The sequence below is a fragment of the Cryptotermes secundus genome, unplaced genomic scaffold (assembly GCF_002891405.2).
Source record: "Cryptotermes secundus unplaced genomic scaffold, Csec_1.0 scaffold146, whole genome shotgun sequence".
NCBI lineage: Eukaryota > Metazoa > Arthropoda > Insecta > Blattodea > Kalotermitidae > Cryptotermes > Cryptotermes secundus.
Genome location: NW_019733838.1, coordinates 585073 through 598416, shown reverse-complemented (window position 1 = coordinate 598416; position 13344 = coordinate 585073). Strand labels below are relative to the sequence as shown.

The following is a 13344-nucleotide window of genomic DNA, read 5'->3' as shown; positions in this document are numbered from 1 at the left end:
GGGGTCTATCATTTGGATATAAATGAACCTGATATTTTACTCGTACAGTCTGACCTTTAAATCTGAAGAATATATAACTTACTTACTTATGGAGCTGAGCCCTTCTTGAGGAGTCGCCAAGTCTGCAGCTACTCAGGAACTTCCCAGCATTTTTGGAATCCAAAGGTTCATTACCGTGTTCACAAGAGCCCTCCACTAGTCCCTGTCCTGAACCAGATCAATCCAATCTATACCATCCCATCCTATCTCTCTAAGATAAATTTTAATATTGTCCACCCACCTACGCCTTTGTCTTCCCAATGGTCTCCTTCCTTCTGGCTTTCCCACCAATATCCTATATGCATTCTTCTCCCCCATTCATGCTACATGCCCTGCCCACCTCATCCTTCTTGACTTAATCAGAAGAATATATAAAATTCATAAAATTATTCATTCTAACGGGTATTTGTAATATACAGAAATGGCTGAAATACATAATCTTCCACCGCATTTCCTAGCTACTAATTATAGATTTTACTGTAAGAACTACATTTTGTGAAAGAGTAATGCAGTGGCCTTGAATGGAGCAGAGCTGAAAGCAGAAGAAACCAGCTTGGCTATGAACCAAAAGAATACAGACTAGCCAGATGGCATCACCTGCAAGACATTTCTGAGTGATTGTAAATGCAATTGTAAACCACTTATCCAATAAACAGTTTTGTCTTATCCGGAATCCATAAATTTCTTCTCGCATTACCAGGAGACACGACAATATTTAAATTTTTATTACTATACATAGGAAGAGGGCACCCGGTATCGTAGTTGGTTGAGGCACTATGCTACAAGCCGGAAGGTCGCGGGTTCAAGTCCTTATGAGGTCATTGGATTTTTTCAATTGACTGATTCTTCCAGCTGCACTGTGGCCCTGGGGTCAAAGTGGCGCTGGGGCAGGTTTTCTCCGAGTACTTCGGTTTCCCCTGCCAATCTTCATTCCACCAATTGCTCCACAATTGCCCTCACCTATCAGCTGGGGCTGGTACAATAGGCCAGAAGTTGCCGCATTACAAGGGACTTAGTCCCAACCCACTAGCAATAAAAAAAATAGTATACCTCTCACGGAATATGATGGATTGGTGAAGAACCCCCAGCTACACTCTATTTCGCAGAACACTAATGCATCATTAATAAAAGCACAGAAATTTATGTTTTTTTTTTTTTTAATGAATTGAATCAGCTAAGGCACATTAGGGCAAGTCTGAACTGTGTGTGAGTCATTCTGGCACCACATTCATATGAAGACCAGCAAGTGAGAAAATAATTTCTCTGTCCACTTCCATGTCCAGTGTTCTACTGTTTAGTTGCTCACCATTTTGACCCCTTTGTCTACATACACCGAATGTCAGCTGTGGACATGTATGATTTTTGACTTTATAGCATTTCCATGCACATCATGGAAGCTACCATTTGTTAGTGGAGTGTGCATGTTTGGCAATGCCTATAAATGTCACAACTCTTCACACCATTGCCGGAAAATCATCTTCTGTCCTAGAATTAAGATTGCCTGGTTTCAGTCATTGGTTTCTTGGTCACGTGTTTGGTAGCCTGCTCTTTCTGCTAGCTTGAACTGGCTCACAAGAATTGATTTTCTGTTTTGGCAGATCATCAAATAAGTTGAGCAATGAAAGGAAGTTGTCCATGTATAGATGTTTCACAGCTGTGTGTATTGCTATCATTTCTCTGGACGCACATGTCCTGTCCTTCCCTAAATAAATGTCATAATTTATAAATTTTTGTTCCAAAACATTTGTGTGTTTTGGGGTAAGTTTTGTTTTATATAGACTTGTTGCTAGGTGGCGACTGTAAGCAGCAGCCATTGCTAGGTAACACCTGAAACATGCACACAGCAGTAGAAGAACAGTGTTTTCTGTGGTCCATGCCGTGACCATTGCTATGTGCAGTGAACATGCCTCTACAACAATTGAGGGACAATACAGTGTGAAAACACTGTTTGTAGTTGAGTAGAATACTTATGTTGGGTGCTACATTCTGTCTCCAGTCATGTCACCAGTGAATAGATGGATGTTGTGTGTATTACCCATCACTTGTGCCCACTTTGATATCCCTTGTGTAGCAAGTGGGGTTGGAATCATGTTATCGTCAGAAGTGTCATATATCCTTTCTGAACACCCCCAGCTAACTGGTTCATTAACAGGATTTTGCTTGTATATTTCTCAGTGGTGTTGACATGGAGCTTGTCCCTTTATGTCATCATCCTTCTCATCTGTTTTTGTCATAGTTTTCCTTGGTTATTTCTGAGTCGCTATCAAATACTAGTTTGATCTCATTCCTACTTGAGGATGTCATTCTTATAGTATCAGAGGTGACAAGAAACTCTAAATGCATGTTGGAGAGTTTGAAATAGAATGAGCTGATCATTTATTTACTGTCACAGTGTGCCTAACAGGAAATCATGGGTGAAGGTGCATCAATCCTGCTGAGCTGTGTGCCACACAACCAGTCCCCAACAGCAGCATACACAGACAGCAGTCAAGGAACTATTGGGGGCAGTGTTTTCCCATTTGCTGGCAACAAAGCAATATAAAAGGGCCAGGAAGCTGGCAGATTGGGGTGTTTTGAGAACAGGGCGCTGAGGAGAATACTTGGATCGAAAAGAGACGAAGTGACAGGAGGTTTGAGAAAACTACATAATGAGGAGCTTCATATCTTGTAGTCTTCACTAAATATAATTAGAATGATCAAGTGAAGGAGGATGAGATTGGCAGGGCATGTAGCACAAATGGGGGAGAAGAAGAATGCATATAGGATATTGGTGGGATAGCCAGAAGGAAAGAGACCACAAGGAAGACCAAAACATAGGTAGGTGAACAATATTAAAATGAATCTTAATTCAAAAGAGGAGAGGAAGAGATATAGGATGGGATGGTGTGGACTGGATCCATCTGGCTCAAGATAGGGACCAGTGGAGGGCTCTTGTGAACACTGTAATGAACCTGTGGGTTACAGAAAATGCTGGGAAGTTCTTGAGTAGCTGCACAATTTACGGCTTCTCAAGAAGCGCTCAGTCCCATGAGTGAGTGAGTGAGTGAGTGAGTGAAGCTGAATTACAAAACGATTTTAGAATGCAGAATAATGTCAAAGTAACAGTTCACTGAACTCATATTTTTCCAATCCTCTTTCCTCTTAGCAACATATGCTGCAGCTGTGTTATTCCGAATGTCAGAAGATAAGCCACAGGATTACAAGAAGAGGTTATCCATGGAATTAACCAATTCTCTTTTCCGTGAAGACCAGAATCTGTGGAATGGAGGTGATCTTGGGATGGGTCCAGATTTACAGGTATGCTTTCTGCTGTGCTTTTCTGTTGCTTCTGAACTTAGTTTCGTTGGAGTTGGTAATACCATCATGTTATGTACTTTTGCGTGGTTAAAGTTTGAAGCTTCGGATTGGCTCATAGGTGAGAATTCTTACAAAGATTATGAGTGTTTTGTTGTACTGCCATGTACATTCATGCATTGTTCCTCGTATAGTATATTGCTTTCTGTGTTTTGTATGGCCATTTGAGTGTTTAAATTCTGAAGGATCAGATTCATCCTGACTACAAGGCCTGATCAGAAAGTTTGGAGACAAAATCTGTGAAATCAGACATATAGCTATTGGGATTAGGCTGCATCATCATGCTCATGTTTGCTGCAAACTTCTGGAGTTATGTACAAGCCACAGGGAACCATACAGTGTTTGGGGAGTTAACAGAAGCTGCCTCTCTTGTAGAGTGAGTGCTGTGTTAAAGGAATTACCCCACACAGTAGGAGTTGAGTAGGCCAATTTTAGTGAATTTACCATTCTCTGTATTCCAATTTTTGGAGACATTCACAAAGACATCTCAACAATTGTAAAATTGTTGATTAACCCTTTCACTGCTAGTATGTTAAGTAACTCTTAGTACCCTCTGTGCTGAATTATTTTTTTAATAAATCTTTTATAAATATTTTAAGTGCAAAGTATGAAAATTTGTGATAAAATGTAACTAATCTTACCTCAGACAGGGAACAGGCAGCATAAGTTGTAAAAATGTTGAATTATTGAGTATTTTTCACAGGGGAAAAGTCCATTAAAATGAGGGTTGTCCAAGATGGCCAAAAAAGTACATCATTCACTATCCTAGTCTTATCACTATGTCACATGTTGATCAAAGTCCACCACTTTATTTAAAACTATTATAGAAAGCACCACACACTATATGAAGCAATTTTTACTAGCCCTGTGAAATACCTGTGTCACACGACCACGGAGTGAGTGCCTCGCTGTGCAGATGCAACCTTTTACATTTCTTACGCTAGATGGCAGAAGAATACGGCCATTGAAATGATTGGTGCTTCATTACATTCCCAATAGATGACTCTATGCACCCACCAAGTTTGAATGAGACTGGTGCAAAGAAACCTGAGATTTGAAACTCTAAAGTCACAATACGAGTTTTGTCGATCGCAGCAAGGACACCATTAACAGTGTAAGGGTTAATAGTCTGCCTTATGGAACATACTCAGCACCCTTGTGACAGCAGAAAACAGTTACCATTGCTTTATTTTTCTATTTACATGGTGTGCCTTTTCAGTTGTTGGAAGGAATAGGTTTTCCATTGTGATTATTTCTCCTTAGTATTCTTATATTATAAAAAAGGTAAAGTTATCCCTGTAACAGGCCATGGAGGCCCATAGGGTTGTAAGATGTTGAGAGTCCCACATTATCCAGACAACCAGCTCACAGATGGCAGTAAGGTTGTCAGCCTTAACTCCCCCCCCCCAAGGAAGATTCTTGGTGCTCATTTCTGTTAGAGGTTGAATCAACCCCAGGGCTCTAGTGTAGCTGGAAGAATTTGGTCAATTTAAAAAATCCACCTCATCGGGACTCGTACCCACAACCTTCCAGCTTGTAGCATAGTGCCTCAACCAAATATTTTATATGGTTGTAAGACATTTTCATTGGTTTCTGCACTTCAGAAAGTCAAAAGCACAGGCGAGTGGTGTTCTTTCTACTTCTCTATCAGCAGTAATGGAACAAGGCTAATGTGTCACACATTGTTCCTGAATCTACAATTAAATGACCTGCATAAGCCTTATGAATTTACTCTCTCTTCAGCCATGTCACGAATGGTTCATCATTTCATGCTAAATCATGCATTTGATCTACAGATTGATCATTTTTGATAGTATAATTGTTGCATTTTTAGATAGATGTACTGTAAATGTGTTGTTTGATCATTGTTGCATCTCCATGTGCCATTACCTCAGTTTATAAACTTCAGTTGCCATTTTTTTATCTTCTCTCAGAACTTAATGCTCATGGAGCTGTGCCCCAGTATGCAGTAACATGTTGGGAGGTGTTCACCGCAGCTGTGTCACTACACAGTATGATTCGTCTGAGATCTGAGTTTAGTTTTGTCACTTTTTGATCAGACCTTGTATGTTTACAGATTCAAAATGCACCATTTTATCACAGCCTTATACAGAGTTACTTGCAGTTGCCTTTGGTGATATTTTTTAATCATTTTTAGAATTTGCATGAGTTTTGTATAGTAGTGTATCAATATTTGCATTAGATATTTAATTCTTGAATACCCTTGAATTATGAATTTTGAATGTTATTAGTTATGCAAAGCATGATCATACCATATATATATATATCAGTTGTCTTTGAAGATTAGAAATGTTATTCTTTGAATATATATATCTGATTTTATTTTTATATTTTTTCATTGGTGAAATTGTGAATTGTTTTTATCCACTCAGTTGACAATCATGCACTTAGATAATCACCATGCATTATATCACAGTAGCTTTAAGATTTATTTAGTTTCACTCTCAGCTGCACCAGAGGTAAGAATCTTAATCCATGGTGCAGATTTGGGGGAAATAAAATTAATTTCTCCTTTTATTTTGTAATTTTTAGCACGTCTGGTGTGATTGTTGCACTTTGTATATGGTGTGGCTTTTTTTTTTTTTTTTGCTTTGATACCCCATTGCAGGATATGCTTGGCCCTGACCAGGGGTATGATGGTATGTATGGGCAGGGACCACCTAGTGTACATAGCAGTCATGGCGGCAGGCCTTACCAGCAGCAAGGTATGTTCAGGTGCCGGCTATTGATCAACTGACCATCCTTTCTCTGTCTAACTTCCAGTGACATTATCATCTTTGATGCTCGTCCCAGGCATTGTGTTTTCTTAACATGGACAGAGAAAAGGCATGTGTACATATAGTGGACAGTTGGATGTTTATTTCATGTCATCAGCAGGACTTGTCCAGGATTACTATATGTTGTATTATGTGAGAAGGAAAATACATCAGAATTCAGTCAGTATATGACAGATTTCTTAAGTTCATTTCATTTGTACTTTTGATACAGTAACGTCCATGGAAATGAATGAAGAAGGGCTTCATATCAAAATACTTCTAAAATATATAATTTATATGGTGATTATTATTCATGGTGTTGAAACCAAATGTGCCAGACATCTGTCAAATGTTCAGCATTCAGTGTGGCTGCAGTAAATCTGCACTAGCCAGTAAGAGGTTCAGAATTGTACAGAATATCCTCTCTGTTCTTGTCAGTAACAGATGAATGAATATTTTAACTACTGTAGTAATGAATGTGAAAGGGACAAGGGATGTACTGTGTTGCCTTTGATATGTCTATAGTGATACTTCCCTGTCTCATATCACTTATGTCAAATTTGCGTTGCAGACATTACACTTTTTTTTCTCCAGCGGTTGTTTAGAAACTGTGTTCTTTAATGTTCCTGTCAGATATCCCTATTGTAGCAGGTCGAGTACAGAACAGTGAAATTTATTTTAACTTCATCTTCAGTTTTTTGTTCCCCAAATTTTAATTTTGAGGAACTCTTCGGTTTTTCAATGCAACAACAGACATTACTGTGTGTGTATGCTATATTAAAAAGATTTACCAGGCATGTGTGAGAATGAGTCTCTCAGTCTTCCAAAAACTTAGACAGTAAAAATTTTCTCTAGTAGACCAGTTTTTTCTCTGTAATAATTTTTAAAGAGTAACAACCTTTCACATAGTGCACTGATCATAATGTATAGAAGTGACATCTATGAAAGACTGACTGTAGCACACCTACATTCTACAAGCTCAAGAAGTTGTACCTTAACGACTGCTCACACAAATCAAATCACGTAGGACGATATTTACCCGAATGATAGATTATTCTAAATGTGAGATGATCTTGCACTAGAGAACATGTTTTATAGAGAAAAAGTAATTTTATGAATTAATTTCTGATCTTAACTTTAAAAATGTGAAAGAAAATAAATGTTGGAAAACATGTTATGCATCGAATGTATTGAGTTAGTTTCCTTCTTGAAGTAATAGCCTCTGTTCAGCCTTACAGTCTCTGCTCACTGTTCCTATTTCATGTCTGAGCTTTAAGTCTTCTGACCATCACTTCTGGAGAGAGCTCTGTTGCCATGGTCGTGATCCACTCTCACATTCCTTTTACACTGGGCATCTTTATTGTTTCCATGGTGTCAGAACATAGTCCCCTTCCATGAGGCATTGGAGCACAGTTGTTTCAAATGTTTATTAAAAAGGCTTCTTTCTCCAGATTTGACCACACAGTCACTATTCATTGCATGAATCACAGATCTTGCATCCAGTGTTAATGATATTCAGGTGCATCCAACTACAAGTATTCCTGCTTTTATCAACAATAGTCTTCGTCCCCTGCTCAAGACAACACGTAACCAGGCCTCCATTGGTTCATTTAGCCATGTGTCCCTTAGTTAGCCCCATAGGCGTCTGCTGTGCCTTAGGTATAGTTTCTTTGGATTCGCTATCACACATAGTGGTAGTGTAGAGCTGTCTGCCAACTCAGTCAGTGTTAGTCACTTTCATCTTTTTATTGCCTGATGATTTCATGACAACAGATGCTGCACCTATATCACTGATGATATAATTGGATGGCAAATTGAAATACACTAACATTTCATTGAAATGTGTTGGTAACTTCTTGCATAAGAAAGACCTTCAACAAGAAGAAAACTTCTTCTCTGCATCATTTGTACACACCACCCTTACATGGACTTAAAATTTCAGCCTCATGTTGAGTAATGTTGCATGAGACTGACATTCTATTCTGTCTTTGAATGTATGCAAATGACAGTTTTTGCATAGAATTGATTAGTTTCAGTTACTCTTATTTTCGATTTTCAAATTTTTGACTTAGGGGATGCTGTATTTTCTTGCCGCTTCACAGTTGTCTGTTTTTCATGTTTGATCACAGTAGTCTGTTAGTACAAACCGTAACTGCAGTGCCTGATGTGTTTTTCCTGTTTACACTGATATTTCCTTGGCATAACTTGCCTCTCTTATATTGAGCAGCAGTTGCGTTAGCACAGAATCTTGTGACATAAATTGTTGAATTACTACTTTTGTTTTGTAACTTTGATAGCACTTTGGACATCCTTGTAGCTTCTAACCTTGAAACATATTTCTGTCTGTCACTTTCTCACTTGCACGTTGCACATGGTACAGTAGAGCAAGGTGCGATTTGTACTGTGAACACACCAAAAGCTTCAAACAGATTTAAAACATGAAATGTACATACATGATGATGCATAGATTTTTTAACCCTGAGAAAGGGGCCAGAAGAAACTCATCTTCCACTTGGGTAAATACAATACTCGTCCCTTTTAGACAGGACCTACACGTGCAAAGTGAAAGCAGCTATCAGGACATTTTTGGAGTTCAGGAATGAAAAGTTACTGTTCTGTCCAAGATAGAGATATTTTCTCAATTAAAGACTCACACATGCCTAAGTGTATCTGTTATGGAAGCAAGTTGGAATTTACTTGAACATATGAGATCTTTGAAGAGTACAATCTTTTGGGAAATGAAGCCATGTAGTCTAGTAGAAAGAAGTTCACTGGCATTTCAGAGGAATGTATTCCCTTCATCGTCATGGTCATAAAGTATGCGAAATGAACAAGAAGCAACAAGTGCATTCTTGCCAATATGTTGGTAGCTTCCTTCAGACTACACAGTAGCTCTTCCCAGAAGACAGTACTCTTCACTGTCACTGCCGTGAGAAGCGCGAATCCGGTAAATCAAAGTCTAGCATAAACGTTTCCTAAATTTTCCACTTGCCTCATTTCTGTTAGGTTAAATATTTTTCCTGAGATTTTATTTTGAAAGTTTGTAATTTAAGATCTCCTGAAGAAAGGTAACATGTATTATAAGCATCTAAAACTAGGCAGTGGAAATAAGCCCTGTAAGAGTCAGATGTTAACAGAAGATGTGTGTCACTTTCATTACACTGTGAACCCTGCTTAGAAATTCACACAAGTGTAATTACTGCTTTTCATTGTACTAAAACACTTACTGCCAACACCTTTTTGCTTGCTTGTTGCTTGGATGCAAGTGGCTTCTGTGTTTCCTTTTAAAACCTTAAATTTAAATGTTGTACTGCTCTGTAAGTTTAAAAGTGTTGTACTATTCTGTGTCAGAACACATAATTTGCATGCCTTCTGTGTTCATATTTATTAATTTCCCTTGCATTTATATATGTAAAAATTACTATGTAATGAGTTATAAAAGTGTGCCTTAATTTCTTAAGTTAGTATTTATGTATACTTTGACTCATCCTTGTAGCCGATAAGCCTAATGGATTTTTCTCTGCTTCGCGCAACCGTCCCTTAGGTTATGACCAGATACCAATAGATTCTATGCAAGGCTTGGAGATTGGTTCTCATCATGGAGCGGGTGGTGCAGGGGGCTCCACATATGGACCCATGGATGCCATGGATGTGGGTGGACCAGATTCCTCTGACCTCAACTTTGACCATCTTGATGAGCTGCCTCAGCCCCCGCAAGACAACAATCAGGTGGCAGCTTGGTATGACACTGATCTGTAGTAGTTTGGTTAACTCTTGCCATCTGTGGCTGAACATTGGATGCACCATTTTGTGGCTGATCAGTTGAGAGACCATGGATTTGCAGCAGGCATTTAGGCATGATTATAGTGCTTAATAAAAATATGAGAATACAGTAGCAGATAGAAGTGTATGGAAGTGTTATTATTTTGCCCTACCTATTATGGTTATACAGGTCACATATTCCGCCATGATAGGTAGCTAAATTGGTGTGTTGATTGCTTAGTGTGACTGTATGCCTAGTCTGGTTGGGGGGGTGTCCAAAATTAAACACCACATTCCCTGAATAAATGTTGATCCGGATTATGTAAAGGGTTGATATCATATGCCATTGTCCAAATCTAAAATTAGTTCATTTGTTTTGCTGTTACTGGGCTAAAGTTCTGCATATTCTTATTGGTTGAAAAGTATTTGTGCATTATTGCATGCTCCTAAAATGACATTCTCAAACATATAACAAAAATGTTGAGCAATTTATAATCCCCTTCGCCACAAGGAACCTTTTCCTGTAAAAAGTAGGTTTGTTCACCTGAAGGTTAAACACTTCTTGTAGTATCTGGCTGTTTCCCAGCAGAATGCAGCTTAGTACACACATACAGAATCACACCTAATTCTGCTGTAGTCTCTCCTGTAAATGTAATGTAAAATTGAGTATTTGATATAAGACAAAATTTGGTAACCTTGAGTTTACCCGTTAGTCTCCAACTGTGAATGTATTTTACTGTTCGAGCATAGTTCAAAGTGTTTTTGTTTTGTGTACACCCTACAAAACTTGGCTTGAGGTGCAGGATGACATTTTTAACTGTAATCAATCATGTCATTTTATATTATTTGAGGTTTCCTTTTGTTGGAGGCGTGATGATATGGTGTAAGAAAATTAATATGATGATTTTGAAATTATAGAAGACTGGGTGAGCCTGTACTTATGTATCAGTACTGCCACTTATCAAAATCAAATTTCTCACAATGACTTTGCCGTTCTTGTGATGGTATCCACTTGTTGATCCTCCAGGGTTCATCATGCTCACTAGCTCTAGTTATGTTGGTATGAACTGATTTTCTGTCTCAGGGTTGTTTTAGGCCTTGCTTGGGCAGGCAAAGATGAACACCATGAAGTCATTATTTATTGCATTAATCTTGCACACTTATGCCATCACCTGCATGATTTTTCATTTTCTTATAAAGTCATTGTTTTCATTCTAATACTTTTAAATTTTGTAAGGCAATATTCATGTCTGTCTGATTTACAAGCATCTTAAAGCTACTTCTTCACAGATATGAAGTGTGCACATTTGTACACAGTGGGAACCTATACCCAATTGAGTTGGCACTTGTACTGTTATGACGCTATAAGAATTTAGATTGTGTTTGTTTACAAAATTTGACTTCTGTTTTGTTTTCATTTTAAATTTGGAACTGTCTTTAATTTTTATACTAGTCAATTATTTACGCCCTCTAATACAATTGGCTGTCAGTTTGCTGTCATGCCATGCCAAGGCATTAATTCTATATATGGTCTGACATTGTCAGCTTGAAACACGCGTTTTTAACACTTGCACATTAAAGTGCTTTACTGCTGCGGCGGAAGTAAAGGTTCTAAGAAAACCTCTTTATCTCTGGTGGCAAAGACATGCTAATTATGTTTCTCATACTAGGGAGCTCTATTAATCAACAAAAAATATGAATTCTTAAAATTGAATTGAACTCTAATTAATTGATTACTATATAAATTAGATACACCCATATGCTTGAATGATTACAAGATGTGTCCTGGATTTACAATTATCTCTTTCATTGAGCTTTTCTGCTGTGGGTAAATCAGTCTTGAGTGTTCCCCCTAATTTCTTCTATCTGTTGCAATGCCACATTATTATTGTGTTCAAGTTGTAGTGCTTTAGCCCTTTCACATGGGAGCGTTTAAGTTTCAGCCCCTAACATGGTGAGGTGGGAGTTCCCATGGATTTAATTCATACACATCAGATAACACTGGCTCCTAAGCTGGTAATAACTGTAAATTTTTTGTCATGAGAATCAAACTTCGTGTTTTAAGCGTAAGAAAAAGCATTTACTCGAAACATCTTTGGTATTCACATTTGATAAATGTTTCATAGCCAATGAAATGCCTGCTAATAGCTGATTTACAGTCTGCATTTCCAAGACCCAAGAAAACTCAATAAATCCCATTAAACCTCACTCAGACTTTAGCCTAGACTTTCATCTCAAAGTATATGTGAGCAGAATTCATGTGTAAGATTTGAAGCTTTCACAGTGAATAAATGCGGTAAAATTTTGACAGGTGATCAGCTGTATCAATGTTGAAATAAAAACAGTGCTTCAGAGATCTCAGTCTCCATCATCAGGGTCTGTGTGGTGAATGACTGTATATTGCTGATATTTGTATCAGTTTGTCAAATCGATGCCCCTTCCTTCTGGGCGGAGTAAAACTGTGCGGTCACCCATCCAACTCTAGCCTTTCACAGTGCTGCGTAACCTGGTGCTTTGATAAGTCAGTCCTTGTAGCAAGATGTTTTGGCTGGTACTTCAGTCTCATGGAATCATGCTACCGGATCAAGTTCTATGAGATGAAGTACTAGCCGGAATGTCAGGCTACATGGGATTTATAAAAGAAGTAACAGAAATGAAATTACTCCCAGACAGTATAAGGAGAGAAGCAGGGTTCATACTCAGCAAAGCATGGAATCCCAGCACCAGTTTATTATCACATTCATTCATTCATCTGTAATCTGTCAAGACGACAGGTCCACAGTCTCTTCCAAAACAGTTCCTCCACTTGATGTGATCTAGAGCTTTCTCCTTCAGATGAAAATATCCTCTTCTGTCCCCAAGGACATCCAGAATCTTCTTCCGTCTTCTTCTTCATCTTCTGGTCACTTCTATCTGCCCCTCTATCTTTCCTTCAGTAACTTATTTTAGAAGGCAGTTACCACGTAAGATATGACCAATCAAATTAGCCTTCTGTTTTCTTATTTCGTGTAGTATATTCCTCTGCTCCTAAATAACACTTCTTCATTTCTCACATAATCGGTCCAATTGATCTTCCCCATCCTTCTCTAACACCACATTTCGAAGCTTTCCAGGTGTTTCTGATCTACTGCCCTAAGTGTCCAAGTTTCAGCCCCATGCAAAGCACATACATCACAAAAATCCTGAGATGAGCATGAAAAAAATTGTTTGGCAACACAGACACCAGGTTAAGCACCACTGTGAAAGGCTAGAGTTGAATGGGTGACCTCAGTTTGACTCCGAACTGCTACTGCATTGTACACCAACAGGAAGAGGCATCAATATGACAAACTGGTATAAATATAAGTGATATGCGGTCATTCATCACATAAACCCTGATGATGGAGGCTGAGGAAATCTCTGAACTGTTGGC

The 13344-nt window shown here is 38.4% G+C and overlaps 1 protein-coding gene across 3 annotated transcripts in view; it reads left to right on the top strand.

Annotated features, from left to right (window-relative positions):
• The window catches only part of LOC111868197 (armadillo segment polarity protein), a 35493-nt gene extending 22639 nt beyond the window's left edge, over positions 1-12854 (top strand). For 2 of the 3 annotated variants that reach the window (XM_023858635.2, XM_023858634.2), the window contains exons 11-13: positions 3185-3336; positions 6023-6119; positions 9715-12854. In XM_023858635.2, the coding sequence (XP_023714403.1) occupies positions 3185-3336; positions 6023-6119; positions 9715-9929 (464 nt within the window). In that variant the 3' untranslated portion in view covers positions 9930-12854. The remainder of the gene's footprint in view (positions 1-3184; positions 3337-6022; positions 6120-9714) is intronic. The other variant, XM_023858636.2, reaches the window with a different exon arrangement.
• Positions 12855-13344: the final 490 nt, after the last annotated feature.